Below are 13,342 nucleotides of genomic sequence, written 5' to 3' on the forward strand. Positions count from 1 at the left end.
TAAGACGTGTGTACACACGAGAGAATGTGTATACACATAAGACGTGTACACACGAGAGAATGTTAGACACATAAATGTGCACACACATACAAACCATGTACACTCATGCACACACTACAGAATGTGTACACACATGACAACATGCACATTCAAAAATGTGTATACACACGAGAGAATGTGTATACACATAAGATATGTGCACACAGAAAAGAATGTTATACACATAAGAAATGTGCAAACACATACAAACCATGTACACACATGCACACACTATGGAATGTGTACATCCATGACAAAATGTATGTGTACAGAGAAGGTGATGGCACCCCACTCCAGCACTCTTGCCTGGAAAATCCCATGGATGGAGGAGCCTGGTGGGCTGCGGTCCATGGGGTCGCTAAGAGTCGGGCACGACTGAGCGACTTCACTTTCACTTTTCACTTTCATGCACTGGAGAAGGAGACGGCAACCCACTCCAGTGTTCTTGCTTGGAGGATCCCAGGGACGGGGAGCCTGGTGGGCTGCCGTCTATGGGGTCGCACAGAGTCAGACACGACTGAAGCGACTTAGCAACAACACACCAAAAAAAAACATGTATACAAATGCACACAGTACAGAATGTGTACACACATGACAACATGCACACTCAAAAATGTATATGCACATGAGAGAATGTATACAGAAATGTGTGCACACACGAAAGAATGTTATACACATGAGAAATGTGTACACACATACAAAACGTGTACACACATGCACAACTACAGAATGTGTACACACAAGACAAAATGTGCACAAACACAAATGTGTCCACACAGACACATCTGTGTCTGCATCTGCTAAGGCCACAAGCTCACACAGACACCTCCCTTCCCATCTCCACAGGGCCCCAGCTCGCTCTGCGGGGTATGGTGGATGGCTGGCCTGTAGCCCTGGTGACACCAAGTGCCATTTGGCCTCAGGCTTCCCTGGAGCACCCTCCCTCCCCCTCCATGGTTGATTCCAGCGTTCTCCCCTTCCAGGGCTGCAAGCACAACAGCTACGAAGACGCCAAGGCCTACGGCTTCAAGAACAAGCTGATCATTGTCTCGGCGGAGACAGCAGGCAACGGGCTGTACAACTTCATCGTGCCACTGCGCGCCTACTACCGGCCTCGCCGGGAGCTCAACCCCATTGTGCTGCTGCTGGACAACAAGTGAGGGGCAGAGAGGGCAGGGCACAGGTGCCCTCACCCTCGGCGGGGAGTGGGGGGAGCGGCCCACCCTGCCTGCCCCTTCCCACACCCTGGCGCTGCTCCATCACCCTCCCCATGACCGTGAACCTCCCCCAGAGCGCACCCCCAGCACCTCTGCCCCCAGAGGCCTGCCAGCCCAGAGCTCAGGGTCCAGTCTCAGCTGTCCTGCCTCCTGGGGCCTTGGTTTCCTCTCGGAGACAATAAAGAGCAGCCCCGTTGGCCTCTAAAGGCCCCCCTGGTCCAAGCCATCATGGTCCTGGGGCCCCTGCTCTGCCCAGGTCAGAACTGGTGTTGGGTGGGGGAGCCGGGTGGAAGCCTGCAGGCCGTGCTGTGCCCACAGGCCCGACCACCACTTCCTGGAGGCCATCTGCTGCTTTCCCATGGTGTACTACATGGAGGGCTCCGTGGACAAGTAAGGCGCCTCTCGGCAGGAGGACCCCCGCCCCGCTGCCCTCCGCCCGGGTGGGCACCCACGGCCGAGCAGGGGGCGGCCGCACCCACGGGCGTGTCCCCACAGCCTGGACAGCCTGCTGCGGTGCGGCGTCATCTATGCGGACAATCTGGTGGTGGCGGACAAGGAGAGCACCATGAGTGCCGAGGAGGACTACATGGCCGACGCTAAGACCATCGTCAACGTGCAGACAATGTTCCGGTGAGGCGCTTGGGCTGCCCTGAGCTCTCCCTCGTCGGTGGCCAGGGGCCCCACCCTAAGCCCTTCCCCACGTCCATGACCGGGACCACCCACCCCCCAGGCTCTTCCCCAGTCTCAGCATCACCACTGAGCTCACCCACCCGTCCAACATGCGGTTCATGCAGTTTCGCGCCAAGGACAGCTACTCTCTAGCTCTCTCCAAACTGGAGAAGGTGAGTGGCCCCTCGCGAAACCACCCCTTCCCCTCCCGCCCCCATGTGAACTGCCCCTTCTGACTCTGCCCAGCTGAGGACCTGCACCAGGCCTGGAGGGCGTGGGTGCCTGCCCTCCTCCGGCAGGGTGCTAGCCCCATTGTGAGGCTCTCGAGCGTGCAGCCCAGAGACTTTAGGGTTCTCGGCCAGGAAGGCACATCATCCGCCTAAGGCAAGGTCCATCCCGGCCTTGTGCGTGGCCAAGGCGGCTCGTTACACCAGAAATTACTAGCCCAGTGACACCAGCGCTGACACCACCCCCGCGTCTGAGCCGTGCCCATTCCGTCAGACACCGGTAGGGACTTGTTCATCCTGGCACAGACGAGGGCCCTGGCGCCACAGTGGGGAGTGGTTGCCTCGGGTCACGCAGTGGCTCAGAGGCCAGGTCAGCAGGGGCCCGGGGGGCCCGGGGACCCTCCAGGGACCGGTGGTGCCACCCTGGCATGTTCGTGGACCCCAGGCCCTTGCCAGCCCCCTGTCTGGGTCAGTGTAGCACTGCCCTCCACTGAGAGGCAAGGCCGCGCCCAGGTGGCCCCGGGTGAGACCAGGAAACAGGTGGGCCGCTACCAAGGAGACCCGGCCAATGACGTCGGGGGCAGTGACCATTCCCTGCGAGCCCAGACTGGGGTCCTTGTCGGGGGGCGGCTTACGTCTGCATGGCTGACCCCACACCAGGCCAGGCCTGGCCCCAAAAGCAGAGGGGCAGCGCGGAAGCTCCACCTGCCCAGAACCCAGGTGGACAACAGAAGTGAGTTTTGCCAGGAGGCCCATGGTGGCCCCAGGGCCCCTTGGTTGGTAGCCAAAGGCCTCAGTCAGCAGCCGAGGAACTCAGGCTGTCCTGCCCGTGGAGGAGGCTTGGCATGCACCCCACACAACAGCCCGTTGGGGCCCACTCGGAGCCACTTCTTACCGGCCCGTGAGCTGATCCTCCGTCTGCTCAAACTGGGACTGTGGGCATTGGAAGCGGCCCTGGCCGGGACTGTGTCCAGGTGCTTGGGCCAGTCTGACCCAGTTCAGGCAGGATGACCAGCACAGAACTGGGGTCAAGGCTGACATCCCGGCGCTGGTCCTCACTTGCCACCAGTTCCCTATGGGCCTTGCACCCCTACCTGTTCAGCCAGTGTTCTTGAAATAGATCCGTCAGCAGACTCTGCCCTTCCACAGCAGACGCCACAAGTCCACCCCTACTCTGCCCTCTGTGGCAGGCATCACCGGTTGACCACACCTTCCGCCTTCCCCTGCAGCATCACCTCCAGGGAGAGGCAGGGGCAGGGGTGGCCCACTCCCCACCTCGTCCTCTGGTTTTGTGATGGGGAGAGAAGTCAGCAAGTGAGCACAAGTGACCTGGGGAGGCTGCCCCCCAGGGTTGAAGGCCATGCCGGTGGATATGCTGGGCGGGGCCAGGCATGTGCCGTGCCTGGGGGCTGAGGACAGAGGGGCACAGAGCCACGTGATCAGCCCCTCTGGAGAGATGGTCAGAGCTGGTGCCTCCGCCCACCTATGCACACAGAAGATTCCACAGAGGATGGGGTGGGAACATGGCATCACGCTGTACGTACAACCTGGATGAGTCCTATTTCGAGAGCGGAAACTGCAGGAACATGGGAAACGCTTCTGGCATTCAGATCAACGTGCTTCCCCGAGATCGAAGTGGCGGGTAGGGGTCGGGGGAGGATTCAGGAAGGCGTGGAGGGCGGTGGCTGCATCTCCCTGGAGGTTCTCAGGAAGGTCTCCCAGAGGCTGGGCCACTGCCCACCCCGATGCCCACCCCATCCCCAGACTCAGGTTCCTGGTGGCATCATCGTTTCAATAGCCTCGGCACCTGTGACAGTGACGTCGACTAGGGCCCAGCCTGCCCATTCAGTCCTGCTCCCTCCAGCCACGTGGTTCTCCGAAGGGCTCCTCCCATGTCTCGCTGTGACCTGTGACCTCGGAGCTTGGGCTACAGCCTCCAGTCCCTCCATGGCCCCTACGGAACAGGCAGCATGAAGCCACTGAGACGTCGAGCCTGCCTTCGTCCACGGTCTCCCTGGACCAGCCCTCGGTCTTTTCTTCTCAGTCCATTCACTGTTCTTAGTGAAGGGAAACCGACAGCTTTAATGATCTTGGGAGTCTCCCCATTTGTCCTCATAGCGTGCGACGGGAGCGTGCAGCCTGGAGTCAGCAGGCCACGCGGGTTGGATTCCAGGGCTTGTCCGTGACTCGTTCTTCCGGGACAGCAAAATGCCGCTCAGAACTGACACACTGTTACCTGCTTGGACACCCATGTGGCAGCACGCCCTCGGGCTCCCTGCTGCTGGGGAGGTACAGAGGTGAGGCCCGCTGCCCCAGTGTTTGTCTACCCTGCCGGCCGCCAGCCGAGTTTGCAGGAGGAAGCTGCCGCAGCAGGAAGCAGCCCCAGGAAAAGGCCCTGGGAGGGCTCCTGCATCCCACCTTCTGTCTGTGTGGAGCGTGTCCTGGTCCAGAGGGAAGGATGGCTTCCCAAGCTCAGAGCCACCCCTCAGCTGTAGGCCAACCTCATGCGGTGGAGACATGCGCCAAAAAAGTTCACTTCCCAGAACCAGCACGGAGTGGGGAACACGATTCTGTGAAGGATGCTGAGACGGAGGGGGCCCTGGTTCGCCCTGGGGCCCCATGCCATCACCAGGGTACTTGCAAGAGGGAGGCCAGAGGTCAGCCTGCCAGCCCTGGATGTGGAGGAAAGGCCCAGGGCCATGGTTGGCTTCTAGAAAATGGGAAAGGTGCAGGAAAGGAGTCTCCTGGCCGGGCGGGGGTCGGGGGGGCGTTGGTCACCAGCGGGAGCCCTGTGACACCTGACTCCAGCCCCACATATCCGATCGGACTCGCGAAGTCTGATACTGTGAGAGAGGAACCGTGTGGTTCTGAGCTGCAGGTCTAAGGAATCCACGTGGGGCCTCGCTGTGCTCACAGGGGAGGCAGGAGCTGTGACACACGTGTCGCTGCTCACAGGCACGCCTTGCTGTCCTCGCCACCTCACAGGACACGAGCTCCAGGACAAGTTTCTATGAGAGTCAAGGGCCCAGGGCGGCAGCAGCCGGGCATTAACCCCAGCACAGGCCCCTGGCTCTCACCAGCAGAGCCCTGAGTCCTTATTCCCGGCTCCGGCCCCCAGTATCTGGGGAACGTGAGCCAGGTGCTTGGCCTTTGGCATCTGCTGGCCCATGTTCATACACTCACCTCACACGTGTGCACGCACACACACACCCTGTACACGCACGCCCTGGGCTGCCTGCCCCGTGCGGCTGTGGCCGCGGGCACCAGCCCGTCTGAGCCCCCCTGTCTTGCAGAGGGAGCGTGAGAACGGCTCCAACCTGGCCTTCATGTTCCGCCTGCCCTTTGCCGCCGGCCGCGTCTTCAGCATCAGCATGCTGGACACACTGCTATATCAGGTCAGCCCGGGGCCTGGCTGACATCCGGTCCTGAGCCACGTCCATCCTGGGTCTCCAGGAGACCCGGTGGGACTGAATGGCTCTGGGCCCTGTCCCTGACCGGGAGCCACAGGGGTTCACCCTTGAGCATCACCATCCTTTCCTCCCAGGAGGGTGCTGGCCTAGGGTCACTCCTGGCAGCCTTTGGGTTTCTGATCCCTTCTGACCTAAGGTGCGTGACCAAGCGAGCTACCAAGGCCAGGAAAGGCCGCCTGGCTCCTTCTGCTGGCACGCTGTGCAGGGGACACTGTGGGTGCCCGGCGGGCATGTCCCGCCAGGGGGTGTGGAACTGCCCACAACGCTGGCCTCACTGCGGCCGCTCTCCTCCAGTCCTTCGTGAAGGACTACATGATCCCCATCACCAGGCTGCTGCTGGGCTTGGACACCACGCCAGGCTCCGGCTACCTCTGTGCTGTAAGTGCCTGGGCCGGAGGAGGGGACGGGGCGGGGCGAGGGAGGCGTGGGCGGGGTGGGTGGGGCCTGGGCGGGTGGAGGGGCGGGGTTTGTGGCGGGCCGGGTCCGGCAGCCACGCCCTGCCGGGGAGGCAAGCGCCGCCTCTGCGGCCCGAGGCCGGCCCAGCCCAGGCTCTGCGTTGCAGATGAAGATCTCAGAGGACGACCTGTGGATCCGCACCTACGGCCGCCTCTTCCAGAAGCTGTGCTCCTCCAGCGCCGAGATCCCCATCGGCATCTACAGGACCCAGAGCCACGTCTTCTCCACCGAGGTGCGGGGCAGGGGCCTGGGGATCCGGGCCCTTTGGGGGTCAGGTTCACAGGCGCCCCCGTGGTTCCTTGGGTGGCTTTGGGGGAGGGGAGAGCACCGAGGGGCCCCCGCGAGTTGTGAGCCCACGAGGGGCTCAGACAGCCTCGGGCGTCAGGGCAGTAGCCCCACAGGTGCCCAGGTGGCTCTGGTTTCCTTTGCAGCCCCACGACCTCAGGGCCCAGGTGAGTGGTCCCTTCAAGCCCACGGGAGTGCCTGAGCCCAGACCCACCCGGGGGGCGGGGTGGGGGTGGTCAGGAAGCAAGTTCCCAGGTGGCACCGGCCAAGATGCAGCTCAGAGAGGACTCAGCATCACTCTCCTCGCCCGTGCAGATGGGGAAACTGAGGCCAGGGTGGGAAGCCCAGGCTCCCCACCCCCCCGCCCCCAGGCTGTCTGCCCCTCAGGGCACGGCCCCCATCCTGGCAGGTACCCCTTCCTCCCCCCATCTGTCCCCACTTCCACACCCCCCAGGCCCCCAGGTCACCCACCAAGCCTTGCAAGGCTCTGCGCGTCCCAGCCCATCGGGCTGCCCCTGTTCTCCTGCCCCAGAGGTGAGGAAACTGAGTCTCCTAGAGGGGGTGTTCCCCCCGCACCCCGCTGTGGTAAAGTCAGAACAGGCAGCCCCAGAGAGGTGAAGGGAGGCCCACCTCTCACCAGCAAGTCAGGGACAGGCCTGAGCCACGGTTTGGGGAGAGGAAGGGACTTCCACCTGAGAGAAGGGCCTGGGCGCCCCCGGAACTGTGGCCGTCCTCCCCACCGCCCCAGCTGCTCCGTGGGTCCCCCCGGTCCTCTGCCCAGCCCCCGTTCCCCTTCCTGTCCCCCGCCCCTGTCCCTGGACACCCTTCCCCTCCCAGGTCTCACCCCTCCTCCCCGGCCAGTCCCAGGTCTCAGTGAGCGTGGAGGACTGCGAGGACACTCGGGAGACAAAGGGGCCCTGGGGTGCGCGGGCGGGCACGGGCGGCGGCAGCACCCACGGCCGGCACACGGTGGGCAGCGACCCAGCCGAGCACCCGCTCCTGCGGCGCAAAAGCCTCCCATGGGCGCGGAGGCTGAGCCGCAAGGGCTCCCGGCATGCGGGGAAGGCGGCAGCCGAGTGGATCAGTCAGCAGCGACTCAGCCTGTACCAGCGCTCGGAGCGGCAGGAGCTCTCAGAGCTGGTCAAGAACCGCATGAAGCACTTGGGGCTACCCACCACTGGCTACGGTAAGGGGCAGGGCGTCTGTCTGCTCTCCTGGCCCGTGTGGGGAGGGGGGCTCCCCTAGATCCAGCGCCAAGCCCCACAAGGAAGGCTTCGTTCACCCTCTGCTCTGGGGCCTCAGTTTCCACATCTGTAGAAAAAAAGGTGCCTATTGCCTGATCCAGTAGGCAGCTGTCCTGGAGGAGGCGGCTGTGGGTGGGGACAGCCTTGCCAGGCTCCCTGAAAGGCTGGCTTCAGCCAGGGGGCAGATTGGCCACCTCCGGCCGGTTCTGCCAGGATCAGGAACACAGGACCCCATCATGTTCCCCTGAGGATAGGAACAGGGGCATGGCGGGGACACCCCAGAGCCCTGGCCACCCCTCCCCGGACCCTCCCCACAGCCGGAGCTCGTGCGGGATAGGGGTGGGGCAGGTCAGGGGGCCCAGCACCAGGACACTCCTCCACTGCTCCTGGGGCAAGGCCACCCCATTCCCGCGACTTCAGGGCTGCTCCACCAGGGCGTCTGTTGTCGTCGGCAGATTTTCTCCGTAGCTTGATTCGGGGAAGAGTTTGTGACTCTGACCGTGAATGGGGCTGGGGTCCCTGGCCGGGCCTGAGGGGACTGGCCGGCCCCTCCCTCACTCCAGAGATGCTGCCTCTGTTGATGGGCCTGAAAGGGGCCCAAGCCCCCCGCCCCTCCACCACAGCCTGGCCTCATCCACACCCCAGGCTGGGTGGAGGCTCTGACCTCCGCTAGGCTCCATCTCTGGGGGACTCTCCCCCACACCCCACCCCGGGCCTGGCTATATTTTTCTGGGCACCCACTCCCCTACCCTGCCACCTGCTGCTCACCTCCTGGGTCAGGGGCCCTCAAGCCCCTCCAAATGGGACCAAGCGGCTTCGGGCTTCACCCAGAGCCGCCCAAGGGTCTCGGGTCTGGCTATATGCCGGGCGCAAGGAGATTGCCAGCCGGGAGAGCCGCCTAGCCCCTCCCGGCCATGCCCCGGCCGCACGGCATACTTGTCCACTCTGTGCCCTTTCCCCAGGCAGGTGCTGTCACCCCGTCCTGGGTGGTGTGCTGGTTGCTCAGGCTCCCAGTAGGGGTCCTGTTTCACGGCCCCATGTCACACCCTGGCAGGTAGACACTCCAGCCCAGCTGAGCCCCAGAGCAGGCCCCTGCCCCTCGGGGCTCCCCTGGGCCTCCCCTCCCCCCGCGTGCCCCCACCAGAGCTTGGCAGACAAAGAGCCGACTTCTCGTCTGGGACAGACAGGCCGCCTGCGGCCTGCGTGCACCTCCTGCCCCCGCTCTGCCAGCCGCCTCCTCCACGCTGCTTGCTGACCTCAGTCTCTCTCTCTGTTTCTGTCTGTCCCTCTTCCTGTGTGTTCCGTAGAGGATGTAGCAAATTTAACAGCCAGTGATGTCATGAATCGGGTAAACCTGGGATATTTGCAAGGTAATTCTGCTCCGGGAGCCGGAGTCTGGCATAGGGGGCGTGCCAACCCTTCCTGACGGTCCACCCGGTGGCCGCCCGCCCCGGCCAGGCAGGCAGACAGGGCGAGACACGAGAGAGGGCCCCTGCAGGCAGGGCCCCATGAGCTCCCAGGCTGCCCCACTGCAGGGACCCTTTCTCCCCACTGACTGCACCCCAGCCCTTCTGCCCACTTAGCTGTCTGAGATAAGCCCTGCTCCGGACACGCAGGCAGCCACTGGCCGGCCCCTGGGAGCCCACCCAGCTCTTGAGAAGCACTGGCATGGAGCACCCCAGGCCAGAGTACCCGTGCCCCCAGCACGGTGGAGCACAGTGAGACCTGAGCTGGTGCCTGGGGCCTTGGGGTCTGCAGCACCCTGAGCCTTTGAGAGCCACCTAAGCCAGGTGGACGGTTGACCTCCACACCCCAGCTGGGGCTTCATGAGATGCGGTCCTCTTCAGTTGAGACAAAGCCTGATTGTACCACATTTTCATCCAGGCACTCAGGTGCTGCTTGGGCCCCTGTATCTTCCAAGAAGACACCCCGCAGCCCCCAGACCCGCCCCCAAACCCCAACAGGGGTCAGAGTCCAGGCCCCAGACCTCACTGCTGGGACCTCTTCTTTACCTGGGGGCTCCCCAGGCTCAGAGCTGTGCAAGCCTCCTGAGCCCAGGTGGGTGTTAGCTCAGGTGGGCCGGTTTCTGAGGATGGCTGGGGCTGACAAGACCCAGGATTGAGAAGCTCTGGGGTGCACCGCAGGGGAGCTGCAGGGCGGCCTGGGAGGCAGAGCCCTGACCGCACCCCACCCCCCGCCCCGGGTCCCTGCGTTTTTCCTCACTTGCACCCACGACCGTGTTCACAGCAGACTTCCCACTAGGACAGCGCGAGTCTGAGCCTGGGGCTGCCCCGAGCAGGAGGGCTGGGTTGCCACCTCCCTGTGCCCGGCTGCACCCCTACTTCTCGCCAAGGCTCGCAGGTGGGGTGGCTGCACCCACAGGGTCACTGCGTGGTGTTTACTGAGCCCCTGCCCCTGGGGTGTGGACGTCGAGAGGTGCCTGGGCCAGGACCTAAAACCAGAGGAGAGGCTGGTCCCAGGGGGCTGCAGGGCGGTCCCCCAGCTGGGTGCAGATGAGAGAGGAGACGCCCCCAGCCATGACGTGTCGACACAGCCCCTTCCACACAGTCACTCCTGGGGGGAGGGCTCCAGCTGCCCCCAGTTCACAGTTCTGCGGCAGGGGCTCCAGAGAGGCGGTGTGGACCCCCAGGGGCTAGCGAGAGACTGGTCTGCGGGTCCAGGGAGGAGCCCCCACGGAGGCTGGAATGCCAGGTGCAGAGGCAGGGGGGCTCTGCCCTTGGTCATGGGCCAGCGCCCGGCCCCACACCAGGCCCTCCCTGGAGCACAGCAGGTGCAGTGAGGCCGCCCCTTCTGGGAAGTCGGGGTCAGGGCCTCGTGGGTCACCCAGTCCCTGGGCGCTACAGCTGGACCCCATGTGCCTCCCCCCCCCACCTCTCAGCCCAGCACCCCCAGAAGCACAAAGCTGGGCCCAGCTTGGGCCGGGACCGCCCATAACCTGCCCCGCCGGGCAGAAGCAGGGCCCAGGCTGGGTGGGGAGGGTCCAGTGAGGCAGGGGCCACGGCCACCCTCTGCGGCCCCGCCCCTGGGTTAGACAGACAGATGGCCCTGTCCCTTGTCAGCCTCTCTGTTTCCCTTGTTCTTGGTGGCTGTGCTCCGGGGTACAGGGTCCACCAAAGCCTCCCGCTCCTGCCTGCACCTCCGCTGCCCCAGCCCCTGCTCTTTGCTGCCCTCCATGGACATGCGCCGCCTCCGTGAGCCAAGCCCACCGGTGACCCCACGCGGTGGGAGGGGTGGGGGTCAGGCTGTCCCCTTTCTGGGCGGGGACACCAGCCTGGGCCAGGTGATGTCTGTAAGCCCCGACCCCCAGCTGTCCCCTGAAGCATGCCGGGCTCCACCTGCTGCCGTGGGGGTCCCGAATCCAGAGTCAGATTCGGCCCTGAACTCGCCGGTTCAGGGAAGTGAGCCGCAGCACCCCTTGCTGGCCTGCCGGCAGCTGTCCCACCTTCCCCGAGTCCCTGACCCCCATGGCCAGGGAACCCTCCCGAGACAGGAGGGGCCGGTGCAGACAGAAGGAGGGGGGAGGAGCCGGGGCAGAGGTTGCCCAGGGCCCTACCCACCCCCCCACCAGGGCTGTCCCCCCCAGTGCCCAGTCCTGGGTCAGGAGGTGCCTTTAGGCATCCCCAGATGTGTAAACTGAGGCCACGAGCCACCCACCTCCTGCCACTCACTGAGCGCAGGGTCACTGCTGGACAGTGGCCAGCCCAACCCCATAGCTGGCCAAAGAGACATCTATGCGGTGACCAGGGTTTCTCTAGAACCAGTTCACACCCCAGCGGGTCACACATCCTGAGGCCACCCCAAGAACCGGACGCTGGGCTGGCTGTACCAGTGGTGGGCAGTGGCCTGGCCCTGTGCGTGTCCGAGGGGACCTCCGGCAGGGTGAGCTGGTTGGACTCTGGGCTGATGCTGCTGGACAGGTTTTGGGAAACAGAGGGCAGGTCCAAGGCTGACAGCTGAGGAGGGGACTGGGGGTGGCCTGTATGAGGCAGGGGTGTTTGGAGGGGGGGTGAATGAGCCTGGGCTGGGTGTGTGTGCACACGTGGAGGTGTGCACAGGTGTGCTCCGCATTCAGGGTCACCACCTCCTAAGATGCTGGTGACTCAACAAGCTACGGGGATGAGCAGGGGTGGTGGCTGCTCCTGGCCCGTGCAGTGCTGGGCTGAGGCCCACATGGGTCGGAGGACTGGCCAGCCTGGGTCCCCCAGGACGGGGCTCAGGCGGGACGGCCCTATGGCCAGGAGGATTCTGCCAGCTTCTCGGGCCCCGGCGGAGCAGAGATGGGCAGGGGCTGAGGGGTGACCGCCCACCGGGCCCTGTCTCCTCCGCAGACGAGATGAATGACCACCAGAACACACTCTCCTATGTGCTCATCAACCCCCCGCCCGACACGCGTCTGGAGCCCAATGACATCGTGTAAGTACCGCATCCTCAAGCAAGTGTAGACACCTGCCCTTCACCACGTGGACTGGCGCTGCGCACCCACATGGGCGTCCAGCCTGGCCTCCTGGGCAAAGCGTGATGCCAGCGCCCTCCACCCTTCCCACAGATATCTCATCCGCTCTGACCCCTTGGCCCATGTGGCCAGCAGCTCTCAGAGTCAGAAGAGCAGCTGCAGCAACAAGCTGGCCTCCTGCAACCCCGAGACACGGGACGAGACACAGCTCTGATCACTTTGTGGAGTCCGCAAGCCCGTGATGGCGTGAGCGCGGGGCCCTGCCCGGCGCCCAACCCTGAGATGCTCCTGGGACTGGGCCAGAGGGAGCGGCCCTTAGCTGGGTGAGGGCTGCGGCTGCCCTGGGCACCGCTGGATGCCGGCGGGAAGCCTTTTTAACCTGTTTTTATGAATCTGTACAACCCCGATCCTTTGCACAAATGCACCGCAACTCGTGACCGGATCTGGCCACGGCAGAGGGAGAGGAGCCGGGCTGGACCACGGGCTGGGGTAGATCAGACAGGTGCCTGGGCCAGGGGCTCACACCACGACAGGAGAGGGATACTGCAGCCTGAACTCGCCATGTTTCCTCAGTCGTGGACCAGTCTAGCCTGTGGCTCTTGGCCAAGCCACGGGGTGAGGGGTCGCCCTTCTCGCCCGAGTCCCTCCCCTGTGCTCTCATTTGAGAAGAAAATGGAAAGCAAGAGGGTCTTCAGCTTGGCCAAGCCCCTGGCCACAGCAGGACGGGCTCTGGAGAAGCGTCGGGGGGGCCCTGTCACGCACTGGGGATCCCGCAGCCCATGACTTTGTGGAAGAGACTTGGACAACTGCCTTTTCCTCTATTTTTACGCTGAACTTTTGCAGCTGCACCATCTGACGCCCTTTTAAACAAGAAATCTGAAGCACAACGTGGCCACTGGGCTGCCGGCCCACGTCTCCAGGACAGGGACTTCTCCTTATCAAGGGAGGGACTCCGGGCATCACCTCAGTTCCTTTGTGACTGTTGCTGACAGGTTTGCACGTTCAGTGCTGGAAACTTCCATTAAATGGATGCACTCTGCAGACAGGAGGTCCCCTCGTGAGGCATTCTCTCCATGGTTGCATGCTCTGGGCCTGGGTCTGCCCCAGCCACCTAAGGGTTAGGAACAACCCCTGGGACCCCACAGGAAAGCCTCCAACCCCAGGAAATGCGGCTGGCCCAGGTCCTTCCCCAAAGCAGGAAGCAAGTCAGCTGGAGGCAGGGGTTCCAGGAGCAGGGGTCCCCTGAGCGCTCCCCCGTGCA

At 63.8% G+C, this 13,342-nt stretch overlaps 1 protein-coding gene across 12 annotated transcripts in view; it reads left to right on the top strand.

The window, feature by feature from the left end:
- The window catches only part of KCNT1 (potassium sodium-activated channel subfamily T member 1), a 58,680-nt gene extending 45,551 nt beyond the window's left edge, over positions 1–13,129 (top strand). For 5 of the 12 annotated variants that reach the window (XM_040225507.1, XM_040225500.1, XM_040225501.1 and 2 more), the window contains 12 exons: positions 1,023–1,195; positions 1,575–1,646; positions 1,752–1,886; positions 1,987–2,098; positions 5,446–5,547; positions 5,917–6,000; positions 6,185–6,310; positions 6,510–6,530; positions 7,225–7,549; positions 8,915–8,977; positions 11,957–12,041; positions 12,175–13,129. In XM_040225507.1, the coding sequence (XP_040081441.1) occupies positions 1,023–1,195; positions 1,575–1,646; positions 1,752–1,886; positions 1,987–2,098; positions 5,446–5,547; positions 5,917–6,000; positions 6,185–6,310; positions 6,510–6,530; positions 7,225–7,549; positions 8,915–8,977; positions 11,957–12,041; positions 12,175–12,295 (1,419 nt within the window). In that variant the 3' untranslated portion in view covers positions 12,296–13,129. Of the gene's footprint in view, positions 1–1,022; positions 1,196–1,574; positions 1,647–1,751; positions 1,887–1,986; positions 2,099–5,445; positions 5,548–5,916; positions 6,001–6,184; positions 6,311–6,509; positions 7,550–8,914; positions 8,978–11,956; positions 12,042–12,174 lie in introns of all 12 variants that reach the window. The other 7 variants (XR_005718484.1, XR_005718485.1, XR_005718486.1 and 4 more) reach the window with 4 other exon arrangements.
- The last annotated feature ends 213 nt before the right edge of the window (positions 13,130–13,342 follow it).

Source organism: Oryx dammah, unplaced genomic scaffold, assembly GCF_014754425.2.
Source record: "Oryx dammah isolate SB20612 unplaced genomic scaffold, SCBI_Odam_1.1 HiC_scaffold_25, whole genome shotgun sequence".
In the NCBI taxonomy this organism is placed as follows: Eukaryota; Metazoa; Chordata; class Mammalia; order Artiodactyla; family Bovidae; genus Oryx; species Oryx dammah.